Below are 21899 nucleotides of genomic sequence, written 5' to 3'. Positions count from 1 at the left end.
GCATTCTAGGAAGTACCTGTGTAATGAAAAAAGCAAAAAGAAGAGATGTAGTGAAGAGTATAAGATAACTGGAAAGAGTGGTTGGGAAGTTGGGTGTATTGTAGAGATAGAACCTTTTAATGGCAAGGAAAGTTATTTTAGTGGACAGTGAAAGTCATTTAAGTTTTGAGCAGAGAGTTCCATCATGAAGCCAGTGTTTTCGGAAGATCAGTCTTGCTGGAGTCACATCTGATCCTGTCTTCCACCTTGTGCCAGTCCTGCGAAGGCTTCCAGTTGCTCTTATTGTGGCCTACATGGTCCTGCATCATCCAGCCCCTTCTTCTCCAGCCTCATCTCACATCACCCTACCTTGTTCTCCCATTCCTACCATTCTGACCTTCTTTCTAGCCCTTCTCATCATACTCTCCCTCAGCATAGGACACAGGCTATTCCCTATATCCAAAGTGTTCTTCCCTCCCCTCTTCCTTTGGTTAATTCCCCTTCATCTCTCAGAACTTGAGGAAGTGTTTCTTCCTCAAGAAACGTTTCGTGGACTTCCCTGACTAGATCAAGTATCTTTATAGTATGCTTTATAGTACACTATCATAGCACCATGTACGTATCTTTCCTAGCACTTGCCCTGTTTTCAGTTTTATATTTAATTGTATGATTACTTGATTAATGTCTGTCTCACTCAACTTGAAGATTTTAGGGGCAGGTTCTATGTCTGATTTTACTCACCATTATATACCCAGCACTTTAGCATCGTGCCTAGAACATCATAGATTTACAATAAATACCTGGCAATGAATGAATGAATGAATGATTATTTAGGAAGCTATCATTTCTAGCTTTTTGTTGACTCCTTCCCTTCTGCCTTCAAGGGCTTATTCATCTTTAAAGTTTAAAAAACAAAACAGGGCTTCCCTGGTGGCGCAGTGGTTGAGAGTCTGCCTGCCGATGCAGGGGACACGGGTTTGTGCCCTGGTCCAGGAAGATCCCACATGCTGCAGAGCAGCTGGGCCCGTGAGCCATGGCCGCTGGGCCTGCGCGTCTGGAGCTGTGCTCCGCGGCAGGAGAAGCCACAGCAGTGAGAGGCCCGCGTACCACACACACACAAAAAAAAACCCTATCCTTTGTCCATAACTTCATTGACCCCCCCAGACTATCATCCTTTCATTTGCCAAACTTCTTAAAGAGCTAGTCTGCTGTCAGTGATTCCCATGCTTTTCATTAATCCCTTGCATTCTGGCTCCTGCCCACAGCATTTATGAAATTGATTTTCTCAAGGCCTCCACTAGTAAAAGCCTAGTTAACCAGTGAGCACTGAGGCAGTGAACTAAAATGTTTACAATGAAAATGAAATGGGAGAGACAGACGATGAGAGACATTACAGCACCAGAATCTACAAAGTTTAGCAGTGGCGGGTAAGGGGAGCCAAACGTGATTTCACAAAATTAAGACAGATAACTGGGAAAAATAGTGGTTCTTTTAGGGAAGAGAGTATGAGGAACTAATTGAAGGAGATACTGCATTTGGTTTAATACCTGTTCTCCAAGCACTGAGACTGTTCCTGTTCAGGGAGATTTAAGGTTAAGGCAGATTGTCCAGTTGGGCGGTTCCCCAGTAGGAGTTGAAAATGTGGAATTGAAGCTAAAGAATGGTAAGAAAAATCATAGACTCAGATTTTAGAGTCATTATTGAGATGGGTGAGAGGCAGAGGTAGAGGGTATTAAGTGCAGAGGAAAGAGAAAATCTGTGGAACAGCTGCATCTATCCCAAGGTTGCCTGAGGAATACAGAAAAAGGCAGAAAGAGGGGAGGAACAAACATGTGTTTTTTGGAACACCAACTCAAACATGCTAGACTCTTTACCTACATTATTTCATTTGTTCCTCACAATTCAATGAGGTCAGTGGTAGTGTCCAACTTCCCAGAGAAAGAAACAGACCATGGGAAGACAGCACTTTGTCCAAGGTCACAGCTGGGATTTTGATTTCAAAATGTGTGCACTTGCCACTGCCCAGTGTGCCTTAGAAAGGTATGTGTACAATCAGAACACTGTCAAGGAATCCAAAGCTGGTTTGAGTTTCAAGAAAGAGGTGGTAACGACCTTCCTGAGAACCAGGAAGTTATCCTCTGCTGAACAAAGACGAGGACTGAACAAAGGCTATGGTTTGGGCAACCACAGTTGTCGGTGACCTTCAAGGAAGCAGTTTCCATAGAATGATAGTGGAGACCAGATTGCAAAGGCTGCTCTAGTAGACAGTTATGAAGATACTAGACATAGCAAGTGTTGACCACTCTTCATATGGTTGGCATAAGAGGGAAGAAGAGAGGGATTATAATCCAATAGGACATGGTAAATCTTCAGAAGACCTCTCAGGATAGTGGAGGCTTGAGCATGTTGGCAGCAAAGGAGAAGGACGTGTCAGACAAGCAGGGTTGGGAGTACTGAAAAGATAGTGTAACTGATGAGATGTGTTCCATGAAGAAACTGGGAATGTCATCAAAGGCATATTTGCCGATTATTTTTTCTTCCCTGATCCCTGTCACCCACCTCCCACTTTCCCCAACATGTTTCTCTCTCCTTGCCTCAAACGTCAGTGTTGTTTGGTAACATTTTGCCTCCTGTACTTAATTTCAAAAGTGAATGGACCAAATCTTGTATGTTTTTCCTTCCAGAAACTCATATTAGTGTTATCATTTCATTACTTGTTCTAGTTTATCCCCCTCCACCACAGGTTAGTGATCTGCTTTAGAATTAATTTAGGGCAGCATTTCTAAGTTTGACCTTTATAGCAACTGTGTTTAATTCTGGTGTCTAACTTTTATTTTTTCAGATTTATGATTTTTGCCTGCCTTCTCATCTTTTATAATCCACAAATCAGTCTCAGGGACATATACATGTACTTCACAAAAAAATACACATATACACACACATACACACACACACAAACACACACACACACACACACACACAGTTTCTACATGAGAGTAAGAGACTTTCCATTCATCCAAAAATTGTGTTTGGGGCTTCCCTGGTGGCGCAGTGGTTGAGAGTTTGCCTGCCGATGCAGGGGACACGGGTTCGTGCCCCTGTCCGGGAGGATCCCACATGCCGCGGAGCAGCTGGGCCCATGAGCCATGGCTGCTGAGCCTGCGCTCCGCAACGGGAGAGGCCACAACAGTGAGAGGCCCGCGTACCAAAATAAATAAATAAATAAATTGTGTTTGGACAGTGTGTAAACAATACTAAACCAGGAAAGATGTCTACAGTAAGTGAGGCAAATTTGAAACTGTTTTCTTACCAAAAAACATAATCTCCATGCAGCCAAGGACATTGTCTAGATTACTTTTGTCTCCCTAAATCTGGCACTCAATCTGGCATTTAGTAAGCACTAAGTGAATATTTGTAGAATAAATCAAATGAATGAATGGACAGGAAAAACTTGGATTAATTATTGTTGGTGTTATGAACTTCAAAATAGAATTGGTAGCACTGGTAAAATTGCACAGGAAAAAACAAATAGTTGCTTACTATCAGGAGTAAAAAGAAGGGCAGTAACCTTTGTCTTGGTAATGATTCATATTTTCCAGGGTGGATATTGTCTATTAAGGATGTGACTAGCCTAAAAAGAATTGCTGCTTTTAACCAAATCTAGCATTGCTATTTTGCAAATAGATATTTATAAAATCTTTAATAAAATTAATGAAAAAACTGGGAAATTATCTTTTAATTCATATAATTATAAAATTAGTAAGCATTTTAATTTTTTTAAATGTGTCTTTGATTTTAAAACTGTATTTCAAATACTGCTTTTCTCTGATTTCCATGGACTTACTCTTTCATATTCTATGGACTGATAAATAGAAGAATTGGTTATAGAGCAGTTAATCACCAAGTATGTAGATATGGCACTAAATCTTTTATTTATCTGATGCATCACAGACACAATTCTGGAGAATTCTTTAAATGTTTTACATGTTGGTATTTGTTCGTTGAATTGGAAGCATTTATCAAATATTAATGGGTCTTAATGGAAAATTTCACTCTAGAGGCAAACTCTTCCTTTAACTAGTCTTACTGAATGTATTTTATTAACTAGTCTTGCAAACTTGCATGAAAATTATAAGGAAAAACAATTATTATTCCTAGGCATATTGAGTGCTTGTTAAATTCAAGAACCAAATCACCTAGTGTGTTTTTTCTCTGTTGTCTTTAAACACTTCCGTTTAGATTGTGTATTATAGAGACTTAACACCTTTTTAATATTTTTCCTGCCTCTGACTTTTCTCATTCTGATAGTTCTAGATAACAGTAAAGTCATATGGTTCCTGAAGGCAAAACTAAAATACTTCTGATTTACTCCTGGTTTAAATATTTTTACAAAGTTTTAGAGCAGATTATAAAGGCCAAAGGGTAAAATGAGGCTTGCTGTTATCTAGTTCTCACTATTGCTGTTTGTGTCGTCCCATATCCACTTTCAGTGAGCAGTCTGAGAGTTGGCTCTTTGTCATTTTAGTACAGCTCAGGTATACTCTGCCTTAAAAGACACAACATATCAAAATACATAAAGCTTAATACTGAAAATTCCATTGGAGCAAAAGTACTCAGGAAACTGCTACAAACTGCTTGAATACTTGTAATTTCTGTGGAGGTGAAATCACATTATAGTAACTGAATTGTCTGTACAATTCAGCAGTTTTATTTATTTACTGATTTTCTTTCCAATGAGTGTTTCAGGCCCCACATTATGATGTTGTTTGTCACATAGAGGTTTTTAATTTCAGTGAGTGACAAATCAGCCACACTGCAAAAATGTTTTTTAAGAATAATGCAACTGCCAGGTTATAACTAGTATTCCTATGGTTTCAGTGCAGAGAAGTATGTTGCTCATCCAAAACACTAACACTTATACAACTTTCACATGCTCCAGAATTCCTCAAACTGTGTAAATCTAAATGCCACTAATCCTCTACATCTTACATTACAGATTGAGAGATATGGTTATACGTTGAAAGTAGGAATAAAGTTATATTTTCTTTCCCCAAAGGAAAAAACAATACACATTTGGAAGAAAAAACCCAAAAAAACCTTTTTATATAATTTGAAGGACTATATGAACCCCAGTATCCCAGGTTAACATGAGGAAGTGGAGTCAGCAAATGTAGGTTTCTCTTTTGAGAAAACTGATGATAAGAGTAGGAAAGAAATTGAACTGCAACAATTTGTTTTGGAGAAAAGAGACTTAGGCATGTTTGTAGGGTATGGAGAAGGAGCCAGTTAAAAAAAGAATCTGAAGCTCTGGGCAGGGTTGGGGGGTAGACATGCATGGTGGAACACGGTCCCAGAGGAGGTACAAAGAAGTGGGATCATGGTTACAAGCAGCAGTAGCTTGAACAGGAGAGAGATGCATCTTCTGGGGCAGGAAGAAAATAAGTGAAGAGTAATGTGGCTGTAGGTAAGTGTGTAAGTAGAAGGGAGATATTTATTTATGTATGTATGTATGGCTGTGTTGGGTCTTCGTTGCTACGCATGGGCTTTCTCTAGTTGCAGCGAGCGGGGGCTACTCTTCGTTGTGGTGAGCAGGCTTCTCATTGTGGTGGCTTCTCTTGTTTCTGGAGCATGGGCTCTAGAGCACAGGTTCAGTAGTTGTGGCGCACAGGCTTAGTTGCTCCATAGCATGTGGGATCTTCCCGGACCAGGGCTCAAATCTGTGTCCCCTGCATTGGCAGGCGGATTCTGACCCACTGCACCACCAGGGAAGTCCCTAGAAGGGAGATTTTTAAATTACACCTGACAACTTCAAGTAAGATATGATGTGTTCTAAGAGTGAAGAGATGATGGTTGAGTAGGGCGTGAAAAAAAGAGGTAACAGTCATTGAGAGTATCCGGAAAAGGACCTAACCAAGTGCCAGAGAAAATTGACAAGTTACCCAGCTGAAGCCAGAGATCATGGATTTGTAGTTGTATCAATCTTCGAAGTTTCCTTCTTCCTGCCATTTTCCTATCCTCCAGTAGTTTTCAGCCATCCTGTTGTAGGTGTGGAGAAAGCAGGTTGTAGCACTACTTAGTTGTAGTTTTGACGAATAGGAAAGCTAAGACAAGGATGCAAGAGATTCAGAAGAGTGCTGATGAAAGATTAGTTCAAGAAATCAGGACAGATATAATTGGTAAAGGGTAATGGAGTTATCTTAGGAAGAAAATTGGTGGTCCTAATGAAATGTTTTTGTCCCTCCCCGCAAAGTTGTGTCTTCAGCTCTAACATCTCTCCTAGGTTGCAAACCAAAATTTTATGGGGGTGGGGGAGCATCTCCATTTGATATCCCTCAAGCAATTCACACTCAGAAGTCTGAGACTGAGCTGATCTTCCCTTTCTTTTCTTTTGGTGGCATTTCCATCTTCCTAATTACCCAGAATTGAAGTTTGACTTGGCTTTGGTGCTTCCTTTGCTCTTATCTCCCATATCTAATCAATTGCTAAAGGCTTCCATCCTAACTTCTCTTACCCAATTGTTTTTCTCCTTTCCCACTGCTACCAACCCACATCAGGCTTTCATTACTTGCCTAGACTGCTGCAATTATAGCCTTCTTAAACACATCTCTTGCAATGTGTCTCTTCCCTCAACTAGTCCATCCTTCCTCCAGCTACCAGAGTAATCTCACTAAAGCTCAGTTCTGATCAGGCCAGGCCTTTGTTCAGAAACCTTCTAATACCCCATTTCCTATCATGTAATTTTGCTTGAAATTCAAGGCCTTCCTAAAGTGGCCCCAACCTGCCTACCCAACTTATTTCTCTTTTGTGTCCTTACATTGTATCCACTGACTCTTTTCCCTACAAGCATCTCTGTTAGCTTGTATCTTTGTGGACTCTGCTTAAAATGCCTTTCCTTTTCATGTTCGTGGGTCCTAGCATTCAAGACCCACTTCAAATGTCACTACCTCATAAGTCTTTCTTAACCCCCCAGAGGTACAAATAATATCTTTCTTGTACAAATTTCTATAGGTGAGACCTTTCTTTTGGACTGTATTACCTTTTGCTTTGTTACATAGGTATTTATATAGAGATCTCATTTCCTTTGCTATTCAGTTTTGTCCAGCAGTATAGTTAACAAGTATAACAAATGATCAGAACTGCACAGATTATCTCAATTCAAAAATTTAACAGTGGTTCTAAACACTGGTTGTCCATTAGAATCACATAGGGAACTTTTAAAAATTACTAACACTTGGGAATTCCCTGCCGGTCCAGTGGTTAGGACCCCACTCTTTCACTGCCAAGGGCGTGGGTTCAGTCCCCGGTTGGGGAACTAACAACCCACAAGCCTTGCCGTGTGGCCAAAAATAAACAAATAAAATAAAAATTACAAATACCTGATCCAAAGGTTTTGATTGACTGTTCTAGGGTGAAGGCTGGACATATGTATTTTTAAGTTCCCCAACTGTAATTTGTGCAGACAGAATTGACAACCACTATCCTTAATTCTAGTGCAGTTATTAGTGTGCTAGATAAAGATATGCTAAATCAGTTAATTTAACTATGTCTGCCAGGATTTGCTTGCTGAGAGGCATGTCTTAGCCTTCTTCTAAAGTCTTCATTAGTTGATGATGTTGGAAGATGCTTCTTGGCTGTCACAGAAAGGATGAATTAATTAGAAACAATAGAATTGTCTGTTTTCATTAGCATGTTTTATTTTGTAATGACAGATTTCAAAAATTATTTGAAGAGCATATACAAGTGGGCCTTTGAAATCATAAGGTCTACTCAGTTCTTAAAATGAATCAGACATGTGAGCTTGTGTGGTATAGTGGTTAGAAGTGTAGACCCGTGGGAGTACTTCTGGGGTTATTTGCTCATCTCTTACTAGGTGACCTTAAGAAAGTCACTGGAGTCTCACCTTGGAGTTAACACTTGCTGTAACTTCACAGAAAGGTTGAAGATCAACAAGTTAGTTTCATAAAGAAAAATTTCTTTTTACGAACTTGGAAATCACTGTAGCTTCTTATGTTTGACTCAGTGGTTGAGATCCTGCCACAAAAGGAGTAACTGGGAAAAAGAACTGGTGTTCTTCAAAGGAAACAATTTGCTCTAATTTAGAAAGCCACCCATCACCCATTTTAAAGTATCTGAATTTTAAACTGAGCTCTGACCTCTTGGCATTTGTTTCCTTGTCAAACTGTTTACTGAAAAACAACATCAAGAGCAGCTTAGGAAACTGCCATGAAGGAGTTATCTCTGCACGTGGCCCAGTCCATGTTATTTTATGAAAAAGGAAAAGCTCTTCCACAGGTTGACTTTTTGGGTTCTTTCCCTGTGCCCCCGGGGCTATTGTGTTACTTCAGGGAGGAGGCCAGGGGCCACAGATTAGACAAATATTTTTAGAGAATCACTGACAGAGTTGAATCTTCTTCTGCCTTCTTCCCAGTAAGAAGCACGCAAGGTGGGAAAAGTTATATTAAATATGAGCCCTGAATATACAGATAAAATCCCTTTTGAAAGTTTACACTAAATTTTTTTTTTATATATATCTGAAAGAGACATTTTAGAAAATGCCTTGGGTTTGTGTGAGCCCTCAAATTTCTGAAAATAGATGACATTTTGACCCTTTGGGTTACTTACTGGTCACAGCTCTCCTTTGTTTCAGTTTTGAGTGTATGTTTTCACAGACAGAGCTTATCATTTAGCACTTCTTCATGTAGAGAAGGAGGGAAAATCCCAACTCATTTTTTTGAAGAATACAAAGTATGGGTAAAGTGGCAATTGTTACTGCAGTGCATGAAGGAATATTGAGACTTCATAGATAAGCAAGATACCCTTGTGATAAAGGTGTCCATTTTTAGCACTGTTCTTAACCAGTGTGATCCTGGATAAATCCCTTACCGTGTCCAAAGCCTCTGATAATTCAGCTGTCAAAAGGAAGCTAGCTGGGTTGTTGAGACTAAATCACACTTGAGGAAATTAAGTGGTATATAGCCTCATCAAAGAAGACTGTGCAGTTAAACCTCATCTTTCAGATTTTTCAGTTACTCAGGCCAATATTAATAAAGATGCCTCATCTATCCCAGAAGACTTTTGGTTTTGTTTGATTCTAAGCCCCTAAAGTGTCAGGTATTGTAATATCTCTTCTGTTATCACTGATAAAATAACAAGCATAGTGCCTGTACATGTAAACATTGAAAGTACTTCTTTTTTGTTGTTTTTTTGCGGTACTCGGGCCTCTCACTGTTGTGGCCTCTCCCGTTGCGGAGCGCAGGCTTAGCGGCCATGGCTCACGGGCCTAGCAGCTCCGCGGCATGTGGCATCTTCCCGGACCGGGGCACGAACCCATATCCCCTGCATCGGCAGGCGGACTCTCAACCACTGCGCCACCAGGGAAGCCTGAAAGTACTTCTTTTTAACAGAAATACTCCTCCTTCCCAGTCCTAACTTCTGAAGGATGAGAGTGAGTGTTAAAAAAAACTTCTTTTAAGCCTAGCATTATCTTTTAGCGGTCTGCATATTCATCACCTTTATGTGTGGTAATCAGCAGAACAGGTTTCCCTACTGCAACAGAACACTGTAGGAACCCAGTAATTTCTCAGATCTGATAGGTACAGAAAAGTGTGGCTTTTCACTTCCTATCCTTTCCTCCAATCCCAAACCATAGAGAAGCATGCTTTCTGGTGACATTTATTCACATAGACATTCTCACAGCATTTTCTTCACTTAAGATTATATTGAATATGAGGAGTGTTGTTCATTGTCCTTTTACAGCAGCCTACCAGTTTGATTGTGCAAGTTTGGAAATCAGTAATAAAACCTTAGGAGACTCTAAGAGTTACTGCTTCTTAGTGTTGACGGTCAGGTTAAGGGATGTCTGTGCTATATCATTTAAGGCAAATGCCTGATGTGATCTTCACCCATATTACCCAGATTATTCATGAAAGGATAAATCAGACCATGGTGTGATTTCCAGTGTTCCAAGAGTCGCACTGTATATTCCCCAATGGGAATGAATGCAGTGATCAAAGCAATGCGGACCACAATGGGAAGACCATTTAAATATCCAAGTTCATTACTGACTTTTAATGCACTACAGGAGGTGGATAACCTAAGAGACCCATCAGTTGTTTAGCTCCTCCACTTCTTCAGTAAACCACAACTTTAACTCTTTATATAGCTTTCTCTGTTGATGTGAAACAAACCAGTGACTCACAAAATCATAGGTAACTTTCTTCTGAGCCTTAATCAAGAGATTGTACAGCTCTAAATCCTTGGATATAAAGATTTATAAAAAGTCCACTTTTAATTAAAAATCTCGTTTCAGTTGTCAAACTTTGAAACTCCTCTTAATTCTGTGTATAATAATTCCTGTTAACCAGATGTTGTTTGATAGCTCAGTAATAACAAATGGAGGGTACCTGTCCTAACCTGACTTCCAGTCTCTCCTTTTGATGTGTAGCATATGTGCAGCAGTCAGCTAAATAAAGGTCTTATCAATAAGATGCAGTTTGACACTTGGCTTTTTTTGCTTTTGTCATCATGCCATTTACCATATGGTAAAGAACTGGTTATAGAAGGCTGCCTTTCTTTTCAGAATAGAGATTTGAATCAGTGGAGTTATCATGAGAAGTTTCCTCTCTTGTTTGTGATTTATACATTTGCAAGTTATGTCATTTTTGTCAAATTATATTCTCCAGCATACAGACTTATTGTGGTAAACCATCCTTTCAGGGTCACCTTTAGAGGTTTTTATTCATATTTAAAAGTACACGAAGGAAATAAACTGAAACATAAAAATATTTTGTTCTTACTCACTGCCAACCACAATTTCTGTTGATTATTTTAAACGTATTTCCTACATAAAGCATATTATTAAATACCAACTGTGGTATATTACTATATTATTTAAGTAGAGTAGTTATTTGGGCCCAGTTTACTGTAGCTTTCTTTGATATTTACTATTAGAAGTTGTAGGACTGGAACAGAGGTTTGAGTCCCTTTCAATATATAATAGGGTGGAAATTGTTCTTTAATTAAAAGGTTAAACAGATAAGTGATTAGCATACACAGATAAAGGATTAAAAGGAAAGGAGGAGCCTAGGGACTCTAACAAAAAAGGGGAGAAGGTTGATAAGATTCTGAGATTGTACTTCAAAGATACCTTAGATGTGAAAGATGTTACATTATGATATCTTTCTCTGAAGGTATACTGTTCTATGTTTTGAAGTAATGAATTTGAAAAATATTTATATTCTGGGACATTGTATTTTAGGAAAATGAGAAGCTATAAGTGGGGGACATAGGGAATAACACCAATCTGAATAAGGAGCAGTTAGATGGCATCTATTAGGAAAGATTAAAAGAACTTGGAATTGAGAACCATTTTCAAGAATATGAAGGAATAACTTTTAAGAGCTGGCCCCCCAAAATTCTGCAAGGGCCATTTAGATTATATATGAGGAACAATGTCCAGGATTTTAAATGCGTTAACCGTTGCAGCATGCTACACATAGAAGTATAGAATCTCCCTCCTTCACGATTATAGAGGTAGTTTTTTAACTGTCTTGTGTAAAGGGTCCCAATCACTACATCAAGAAAGGATCTTGAGTCTCTTTTCTTAGAGCTTTTAACTCTTAATGGGAGGAGACTAAAAGGGAGTATAGATTCCAAAAACAACTGAGGACTTCATTTTGTGGCCACATTCTGTTACTTTCATTGATCGAGAAAGAATAAGAACACACCCAATTCAAAAAGAGTAGTAACAGCCAGAAATACACAGAAATTTTAAAGATCTGTATTAGTTGGATTGTAGAAATCCTGAAGTGCTCTTCCTTTTGGCCAAGTGTCATCTCCTTTAGAGTGAAAGGAATTTCCTTTCCTTTCACATTTAACCTGTGAGGCTAAAGTACTTTTGCTCCAGAGGAAGGCACCAAGCAACCACTCAAGGGCCAGCCCCTGGCTCCACAGTTTCCTCTACAGGACTGAATTAAACGACAAACCAAGCCCGCTCAGTGACACTTAGCCCTACTCACTCTTGGCCAACACTGAGTTTCAGGACACATGGAAGGGAGGAGGGGAAATGCAGGAACAAGTGATAGGTCTTGATTTAATGCTTGGCCTACCTGATGAATTTAAAGCTCATCTTACCACATTGATAGATATTCTGAAATATTCTAGCAGGAAGATGCCACTACGTGTGAGCAGGAGGAGTCAAGAAAATGTTTCCTCCCTTCCTCTAAAGTGAAAGGAGGAACATTTTATGAAGAAGAAAAATTATTTCAGTAAGCACAATAAATTAGTGACCTATTAAGCTATTTCTTCATTCAACAAGTAATTAGTGATCATTTACAATGTGCCTGGCGTGAGGGATACAGTGAATGCAGTGAATACACGAGTCATTGCGCTCGTGACATTCACCTTCTTCTGAGAGATAGATGGTAGACAAGCAAACAAATAATAGAACTAAACAAGAGTAAGACTCTGAGACAAATAAAACAGTAGGTAGGTAGAGAGGGCGAAAGTAAGGATAGATTTCAGGTGGGAGAGGTGACAAACAAAACTGAATTACATGAAGGAGTCCACCATGTAGAGACCTGGGGGAAGAGCACCCCCAAGAAAGAAAACAGCCAGCCCTTAAGTGAGGACAAACTAAACCTTGGCATAATTGAGGCAAGGTTGGTCAGCTTGGCTGGAGTGGAGTGAGCCAGGGAAAGTTCTCTCTCCACCTGTTAGATTTTATGAGATACTGTTGGTTTTGTTAAGCTTCTTCCATACTGAAGTGATTCAGTGTACAGGAGATCTTTCACAGACCAGACCTTGAATATCCTAGAGCCAAGTGGTTGCTTTGGATTTCTCAACTCCCATCATCAGACTTATAGCATATAAAACATTATATTAGTGACTGAGTTATTCACTTTAAATTAAAATTGGTACCTAATAATCGTCTAGTATAAGAGTTGGCAAACTTTCTGTAAAGGGCCAAATTATAAATATTTTCACCTTTGCTGGCCCTATAGTCCCAACTACTCAACTCTGCTGTTGTAGCACAAAAGCAGCTATAGAATACATAAATAAATGCACATGGCTGTTTTTCAGTTTATTTACATAAGTAAATTATTTACAGAAGCAGCAAGCCAGATTTGGCCCACAGACCATAGTTTGTCCAGAACCTGTTGTAGTACACTGAGAAGTGCTAGTATGGGGTAGCAGCAGTTTCAGTTCTATAATCATTCACCAAATTATGTATTAAGAGAACAAGCCTGTGAGGAATACAAGGTGGATGAGTAAAATGTGATCCCAGTCTTCCACCTTTCTGCTTGGTGTGAAAAATATATAACTAACAATATATACTTTAATATTATTTGAAATATTTATGAAAATATTCATGTGATAGAAACAAGGAAAATAAAAGACCCAGAGAAATTTGATTCCTCCTATAAGTAGTTATTAAAGCAAGAGAATGACTTAATCAGATCTGTGAGAGAGGATTGTGGTGGCAATGTGGAGACTGGACTGGAGTGGGAGACCACTTAGGCTATAGCTGTAGTCCAAGCAGGAGATGATGCATCTGAATTAGGACAGGGACGGTGAGAGTGGGGGAGATGAAATGGATTCAAGAAGCACCTCAGAGGAGAATCAGCAGGACTTGGTAATTGACTGAACAAAGAACATTAAGGGTTAAGATTTAAAGATGACAGAGGTTTCTAATACTAGAAGGTTTTGATGAAATTGAGAGCTCAGAATTTCAGGTTTGAACATAATGTATTTGAGGTACCTTCTGGACGTCCAAGTGGAGAAAAATCCCGAGAGAAGTTAAAGATTTAAATCATTGATAATCAGAGCCATGAGATGGGATATAGTGCAGAAGAGGGTCAACATGAAACCATAGGTAGGACTATCATTATTAATGGGCTGATAAAAAAAAGAAATGCCAACAAGAGAGATCATAAAGATTCAGTAGGAGGAGGAGAACTGTGACAGAGAGTTCCTGAAAAGCCAAAGAAGGAGAATTCTAGGAAAGGAGGAAGTGATTGAGGACATCAAATACTGCAGTCAGCCGGAAAAAGAACTAAGAAGAGGCTTTCAGAGTGGCAATTAAGAGACCATAATTGACCATGTAAAGAATAGTTCCAGTAATAAGTCTTTGTTCATTTGTCCTTGGGCCTGGTTCTAAGCACACGTAGACTGTGTTGCTTAGTGCTTTGTGCTTTCCAAAGCCCTCTTCCATGGTCACCGCTAACAAAAGCAGATTCTGCACAGAACCCTGTCTCCAAGCTCAGTGCAGTGCTCCTCACACCCCAGATAGGTCCTCACACCCCATTCAGCCAATGATAACCTATCATTAAGGTGGCATGTACCCTAAAAAGAATCCTTGCAGTTTATTAGTAGCATCTTTGGCAGTGGCAACAGCCAACTCTTATCATTGACAAAAACCATAACAGTCTGATAAAAAGTTATGATCTTGCCTCAGATTCATCTGTGCAAATAGGCACAGAAGCCTCTTGCTACAGAGATGACATGGAAATTCAGCAGATGTCCAGTAAGCAGTCAATCTGGTAGAGTGGGCAGGTAGCCAGTTGCTATTAAGTAATAAAACATGTTAAAGTAGATGAGTCAAGGAATCTGGAAAACATAAAGATTATATATAGCCCTTATTCAACTTTAAATGTAAATTACTTTGGAGATAGAAGCAAATCATAATTCTTTTGAAAGAATCATTCATAAAATTATTATATTTTCAGGGTTTAGCATCTTTCTTGACATATTATTATGACTTTATAGTTTGTCAAAACCATCCTTTTTTGTGTGTATTAGCCTAGTTTCTAGGGAGGATATGTTAAAAGGAAAAACACAATTTTTACATGACTCCCCAAAAGTAATCCACTGGATTACTAATGTTTAGAGGTGCACAGGAACTATTAGAGTATTTATTTATTTATACCTCAGCTTATTCCGAAAAGGATTTAAGTCAACTTAAAATTTTTAGAAAGCTAACATATTTCTTATGATCATTACATTCTGTGTTAGGGACTGGGGGGTGGGGAAGAAGTCTTTTCAGTTAAAGATTGAAGAAGAAACACAAGGGAATAAATAAGGTTAAAGGAAATCTCATTGGCTAACTTTCCAGGAGTATAATTATACAACAGCTCTTAGGGCTCAAGTGTTAAGAGAAGTCAGGAAATCCTGGCTCCAGATGCCTAAGGATTGCTATGTATCTGCTTGATGACTTGCTGCAGAAATCCCCAGGTCCCAAACTGCTATTCCTGTCTCCTAACAGACACCAGACCTTGCGTGATTTCTCTGTTAGCATTTCCTTCTGCCTGCCAGCTACTAACCATTTTTATATTTGTAGTCCTCTAGTTCTTGAAAGCAAATTTAAAACATTCTGTTACTTCTGCATGTTCATTGAGGGCACAGTACACATCAATCAGGCAAGATTATATAGTGTTCTATAACCTGCAAAGAATGAAAGCTATAGCCTACAAAGGATGAAAGCTTGCATATTACCCAAGAGCATGGGCTTTTTGAGATAAGTTGCCTGGGTTCAAAGGCCTGACTGGCTGCTTACTATCTTTGTGACCTTGGGGAAGCACTTCCATTTTTTGTGCCTTTCTTTCCTCACTCATAAAATGGGAACAGTACTATATCTCCGAGCATCATTGTGCAGTTAAAGGAGATAATTCCTGCTTAGAACAAGTACATAGTAAAACTCCAAGGTAGCACATGGTAAATGGTATTATAATCATTATTATAATTAATTTTTTAAAAACATGTTTATCTACAGTATCCTACTTGACTTTTGTTATAATAACTTCTAAGGAACTTAAGTATTATTAGTCCTATTTTATAGATAGACCCTAAGGCTTTGATATTCAACTTGCCAGAAATCATAACAAGTGGTTGCTCAGAGCCCTATTTTGAGGAGTCTCAAAACAGGTCCAAGCTCATTAAGAAAAGAATGATTGATTCACAGTATTTGTCATGGGCTCAGGAGCAAGATTGCATTGTTGCTTTCCTTTTTCTTTTCACTGCTAGCTAAAGTTTCTTGTTAACTCTAATTTTTCTTTATGAACAAAACTTTTAGGTAAATTTGAACACATCTTACAATAAAGTTATTATAGAATAATGTTAGCTTTATAAGTTTGCTAGAGAAGTATCACTATTCCCAAACCATTTTTTCTTTTCTTTTTTTTTAAATGAATTTATTTATTTATTTTCAGCTCTGTTGGGTCTTTGTTGCTGCACGTGGGCTTTTCTCTAGTTGTGGGGAGCGGAGGCTACTCTTTGTTGCAGTGCACGTGCTTCTCATTGCAGTGGCTTCTCTTGTTTCGGAGCACAGGCTCCAGGTACACGGGCTTCAGTAGTTGCAGCATGCAGGCTCAGTAGTCATGGCTCACGGGCTCTAGAGTGCAGGCTCAGTAGTTGTGGTGCATGGGCTTAGTTGCTCCACCGCATGTGGGATCTTCCCGGACCAGGGTTCAAACCCATGTCCCCTGTATTGGCAGGTGGATTCTTAACCACTGCGCCACCAGGGAAGTCCCACAAAATATTTTCTACCTAGGGTAATTGATAGAACAACTCTCTTACAAACTTTTTATCTATAATGCTTTTAATTTTCTGCTTTCATGTAGGCACACAGGTTGAGAAGTCTAGTGGTCACCATTTATTTCTAATTTGAGGGTTAAGTTTTAAACATGTTAATGGCACTTTGAGAAGTAATTGAGAAAACTTTGTTTTCATATATGAGCCAAACAGTAGTCTCCTTGATAATCGGAGAAATTGTTTTGGCTATGTCATATAATTACCATTTTTAAAAAACACTAAAACTAGGTTTCTATGGAGCTGACAGCTGATCTGAAGAAAAAGAAATAAAAGAAATACAAATTGGAAAAAAAGAAGTAAAACTGTCACTGTTTGCAGATGACATGATACTGTATATAGAGAGAATCCTAAAGATGCCACCAGAAAACTACTAGAGCTAATCAATGAATTTGGTAAAGTTGCAGGATACAAAATTAATGCACAGAAATCTCTTGCATTGCTATACACAATGAAGAATCTGAAAGAGAAATTAAGGAAACACTCCCATTTACCATTGCAACAAAAAGAATAAAATACCTAGGAATAAACCTACTTAGGGAGACAAAGACCTGTATGCAGAAAACTATAAAACACCGATGAAAGAAATTAAAGATGATATCAACAGATGAAGAGATATACCATGTTCTTGGATTGGAAGAATCAACATTGTGAAAGTGACTCTACTACCCAAAGCAATCTACAGATTCAACGCAATCCCTATCAAATTACCAATGGCATTTTTTACAGAACTAGAATAAAAAATCTTAAAATTTGTATGGAGACACAAAAGATCCCAAATAGCCAGAGCAGTCTTGAGGGAGAAAAATGGAGCTGGAGAAATCAGACTCCCTGACTTCAGACTATACTATAAAGCTACAGTAATCAAGACAATATGGTACTGGCACAAACAAAGAAACATAGATCAATGGAACAAGATAGAAAGCCCAGAGATAAACCCATGCACCTGTGGTCAACTAATCTATAACAAAGGAGGCAAAGATATACAATAGAGAAAAGACAGTTTCTTTAATAAGTGGTGCTGGGAAAACTGGACAGCTACATGTAAAAGAATGAAATTAGAACACTCCCTAACACCATACACAAAAATAAACTCAAAATGGATTAGAGACCTAAATTTAAGACCGGACACTATAAAACTTTTAGAGGAAAACATGGGAAGAACACTCTTTGACATAAATTACAGTGAGATCTTTTTTGATCCACCTCCTAGAGTAATGGAAATAAAAACAAAAATAAACAAATGGGAACTAATGAAACTTAAAAGCTTTTGCACAGCAAAGGAAACCATAAACAAGATGAAAAGACAACCCTCAGAATGGGAGAAAATATTTGCAAATGAATCAACAGACAAAGGATTAATCTCCAAAATATATAAACAGCTCATGCAGCTTAATATTAAAAAAACAACCCAATCCAAAAATGGGCAGAAGACCTAAATAGACATTTCTCCAAAGAAGACATACAGATGGCCAAGAAGCACATGAAAAGTTGCTCAACATCACTAATTATTAGAGAAATGCAAATCAAAATTACAATGAGGTATCACCTCACACCAGTTAGAATGGGCATCATCAGAAAATCTGCAAACAACAAATGCTGGAGAGGGTGTGGAGAAAAGGGAACCTTCTTGCACTGTTGGTGGGAAGGTAAGTTGATGCAGCCACTATGGAAAACAGTATGGAGGTTCTTTAAAAAGCTAAAAATAGAATTACCATATGATCCAGCAATCCCACTACTGGGCATATACCCAGAGAAAGCCATAATTCAAAAAGACACATGCGCCTCAATGTTCATTGCAGCATTTTTTACAGTAGTAGCCAGGTCAAGGAAGCAACCTAAATGCCCATTGACAGACGAACGGATAAAGAAGATGTGGTACATATATACAATGGAATATTACTCAGCCATAAAAAGGAACGAAATTGAGTCATTTGTTGAGACATGGATGGATCTAGAGACTGTCATACAGAGTCTGACAGTTGTTTTTCTCTTTCTGAAGTAAGTCAGAAAGAGAAAAACAAATACGTATATTAATGCATGTAGGTGGAACCTAGAAAAATGGTACAGAAGAACCAGTTTGCAGGGCAGAAATTGAGACACAGAAGTAGAGAACAAACGTATGGACACCAAGGGGGGAAAGTGGTGGGGGGGGGTGGTAGTGTGCTGAATTGGGTGATTGGGATTGACATGTATACACTGATGTGTATAAAATGGATGACTTAATAAGAACCTGCTGTATAAAATTCAAAAACTTAAAAAAAAAAAAAAAAAACACAAAAACTAGATTTCTGTGGAGCTGACAGCTGATCTGACTGCTCTGACTTCTTGTTTTTAGCCAGTGCTATCCCATCCCCAGTATCTTTGGTCTTACTGTGGGGAAGCAGCAACTTGATATTTTAATGTTGACATCACCTAAGTATGAGAAAAGCCAACAGACTTGACTTCTGAGTTCCACTTCCTCCGCAGGAAAATGCCTCAGGAGAAGGTGGCCACAACTGCCTATAAGTTCACCCAAGTACCTAGCTTGAGCTTGACATTAGAAGACTCGGGTAGTCCTATTTTCAAGTATAAACTACCTTTGGAGAATACCTGCAGACAAAGCTCATATGAGAACCTGTTACTCCATCCACTAGCTGTAAAGAAATAAAGGAGAGGTGGGGAAGGAATAAGTGGTTTTCTTGGGTAGAACTCTAGATTTCACTGGACTATTAGAGTTAGCTAGTCTCCAATTCTTGCTAAAATACCTTCAGGAATATAGAGAATCTACCACCCCCTCAGAGTCTAGGTCATCTTTGGACAATTCTAACAAAATTTTCCTTTTATTTCTGCTTTCTGTATGAGGTGGCTAATAAGCAAGGAAGAACTCTGTCTCAGAAAATAACATTTCTCATTCCACACTCACTACTGTGGAATTGTTCTGCACTGATTTTCTTGAGCATTATTGATTTAAATCAGAGTTATTTTATTTATATTTGATGTGCCCACTGGCAACGACCAAGGTTAAATAAGCATCTGTAAGAGGTTTGCGTGGGAAGTATAGACTATTTAGGGAAAAAAGAATTTTCTTCCAAAAAACATTCCAGAATGTTCTTGCAAAGGCTCTGTGAAGCATGCTCTCTGGAGATACAAAAACTTATGAAAAGGAATGGTCTGCACAGTTTGTGATTAGATATCGTTCACTTTAAAAAAATCATGTCAGGGGCTTCCCTGGTGGCGCAGTGGTTGAGAATCCGCCTGCCGATGCAGGGGACACGGGTTCGTGCCCCGGTCCGGGAAGATCCCACACGCCGCAGAGCAGCTGGGCCCGTGAGCCATGGCCACTGAGCCTGTGCGTCCGGAGCCTGTGCTCCGCAATGGGAGAGGCCACAACAGTGAGAGGCCCGCGTACCACAAAAAAAAAAAAAAAAAAAAAAAATCATGTCGGGCTTCCCTGGTGGCGCAGTGGTTGAGAATCCACCTGCCGATGCAGGGGACACGGGTTCGTGCCCCGGTCTGGGAAGATCCCACATGCCGTGGAGCGGCTGGGCCCGTGAGCCACGGCCGCTGAGCCTGCACGTCCGGAGCCTGTGCTCCACAACGGGAGAGGCCACAACAGTGAGAGGCCTGCCTAGCACAAAAAAAAAAAATCATGTTTACTAATCATATTCAGTGAACATTACTTTTAAGAATCTATTATAGGACTTCTCTGGTGGCATGGTGCTTAAGAATCCACCGGCCAATGAAGCGGACATGGGTTCGAGTCCCGGTCCAGGAAGATCCCACATGCAGCAGAGCAGCTAAACCTGTGCGCCACAACTACTGAGCCTGTGCTCTAGAGCCCATGGGCCACAACTACTGAGCCCATGGGCCACAACTACTGAAGCCCATGTGCCTACAGCCCATACTCCACAACGAGAAGCCACCGCAATGAGAAGCCTGCATACCACAGCAAAGAGTAGGCCCCGCTCACCACAACTAGAGAAAGCCCGTGCGCAGCAATGAAGACCAAACAGCCAAAAATAAATAAATATTTTTTTAAAAAAGAATCTATTATATGTAATCAGTCTTTAGGGATATTTACTAGAAATGGTTAGAGAAGAAAGCATTGTGTTCCTTGTGAAGTTTGTATTAAGTGGCTTTTTTTTTTTTTTTGCGGTTCGTGGGCCTCTCACTGTTGTGGCCTCTCCCGCGGAGCACAGGCTCCAGACGCGCAGGCTCAGCGGCCATGGCTCATGGGCCCAGCCGCTCCGCAGCATGTGAGATCTTCCGGGACCTGGGCACGAACCCGCGTCCTCTGCATCAGCAGGCGGACTCTCAACCACTGTGCCACCAGGGAAGCCCTTAAGTGCCTTTTAAGATGTAATTCATCTGTTTAGTGTTACAAAAATAAAAATGTTAAGGTTTCATCCAAAAGGTAATCTTGTTCATTGTCTTTTTTTTCAGGTGATATAATCTAAACAATTGATATAAATTATGTTTTTTAAAGCAGTTCTCTCCTCTAAGCTTCTCTATACAACCTCCTTTCACCATGTGGAAAGACTTCATTACATGTTTTGGATTAAGGCTTTTAGGCTTCTTTCCTTATGTAACAATATGTTTGATTTTTCAGTCTTTTCCTGAGATTTCTCTTCAGCTTTAGTAAAGCCTTCTGTCTCTGGGAATTTTGTTAAATCAGAGAGTTCATTATCCTCACAAAAATCCCCTCTGCCATGTTAGAGACTGGAGCCCCTTAGTCCTTCCAATTTCATGGACATGCATTTAATATTTTTGGTGTTTCAGACTGACCTCAATTCTTGGCATTCAGAAGCATTCTCAGGAAAAGGTAACGTTTACACAGTTTTTGACCACCCTGCTTGAAGAATTACACTTAAAGAATGAAGACCTTGAAAGTTTAACCATCATATTTAGAACCAGCTGTTAACCACAGTGGTGAGTTGAATTGTGTTTTACTTTAGTTCGTTGTTGTTGGTTTTTGTTTTTTTTCATTAGTTGCCTGTTTGGATTCTATTTTCAAATTGGAAATTTTAAAAATCAAGTAGAAAAAAAAAATTAAGTAGAGACCTCCAGATGACTTCAGCTTGCTGTGGTAGAACACAATATCCCTTAGTTCTCAGCTGCTCCAGTCATTTCCTGTCCACTCTTGTTACTTCATGCCCCATCTTTGTTGTTATTTTTCCTTTATAGGCTACCACAGTTAGTTCTGTTTCTTGCAATCCAGGAAACTCCCTCCTATCAGCTTCACTCAAATCTAGACCATCCCATCCTTCATGTCCCATCTGATGTTTCTTCCCAGCAAGTAGCAGTTTACTTCAACCAAACTACTGCAGTGATCTTTGAGAGTATCCTCATCCTGC

At 39.3% G+C, this 21899-nt stretch overlaps 1 protein-coding gene across 3 annotated transcripts in view; it reads left to right on the top strand.

The window, feature by feature from the left end:
* The window catches only part of RPAP2 (RNA polymerase II associated protein 2), an 81225-nt gene that overhangs the window by 55430 nt on the left and 3896 nt on the right, over nucleotides 1-21899 (top strand). For all 3 annotated transcript variants that reach the window (XR_010842252.1, XR_010842251.1, XM_059082392.2), the window contains exon 12: nucleotides 21325-21474. Coding sequence is in view for 1 of the 3 variants with exons in the window: in XM_059082392.2 (XP_058938375.1) it covers nucleotides 21325-21466 (142 nt within the window). In the remaining 2 variants the exon portion in view is untranslated. The remainder of the gene's footprint in view (nucleotides 1-21324; nucleotides 21475-21899) is intronic.

The sequence above is a fragment of the Kogia breviceps genome, chromosome 1 (assembly GCF_026419965.1).
Source record: "Kogia breviceps isolate mKogBre1 chromosome 1, mKogBre1 haplotype 1, whole genome shotgun sequence".
In the NCBI taxonomy this organism is placed as follows: domain Eukaryota; kingdom Metazoa; phylum Chordata; class Mammalia; order Artiodactyla; family Physeteridae; genus Kogia; species Kogia breviceps.
The sequence above is the reverse complement of the archived record's forward strand: the minus strand, read 5'-3'. Positions and strand labels throughout refer to the sequence as shown.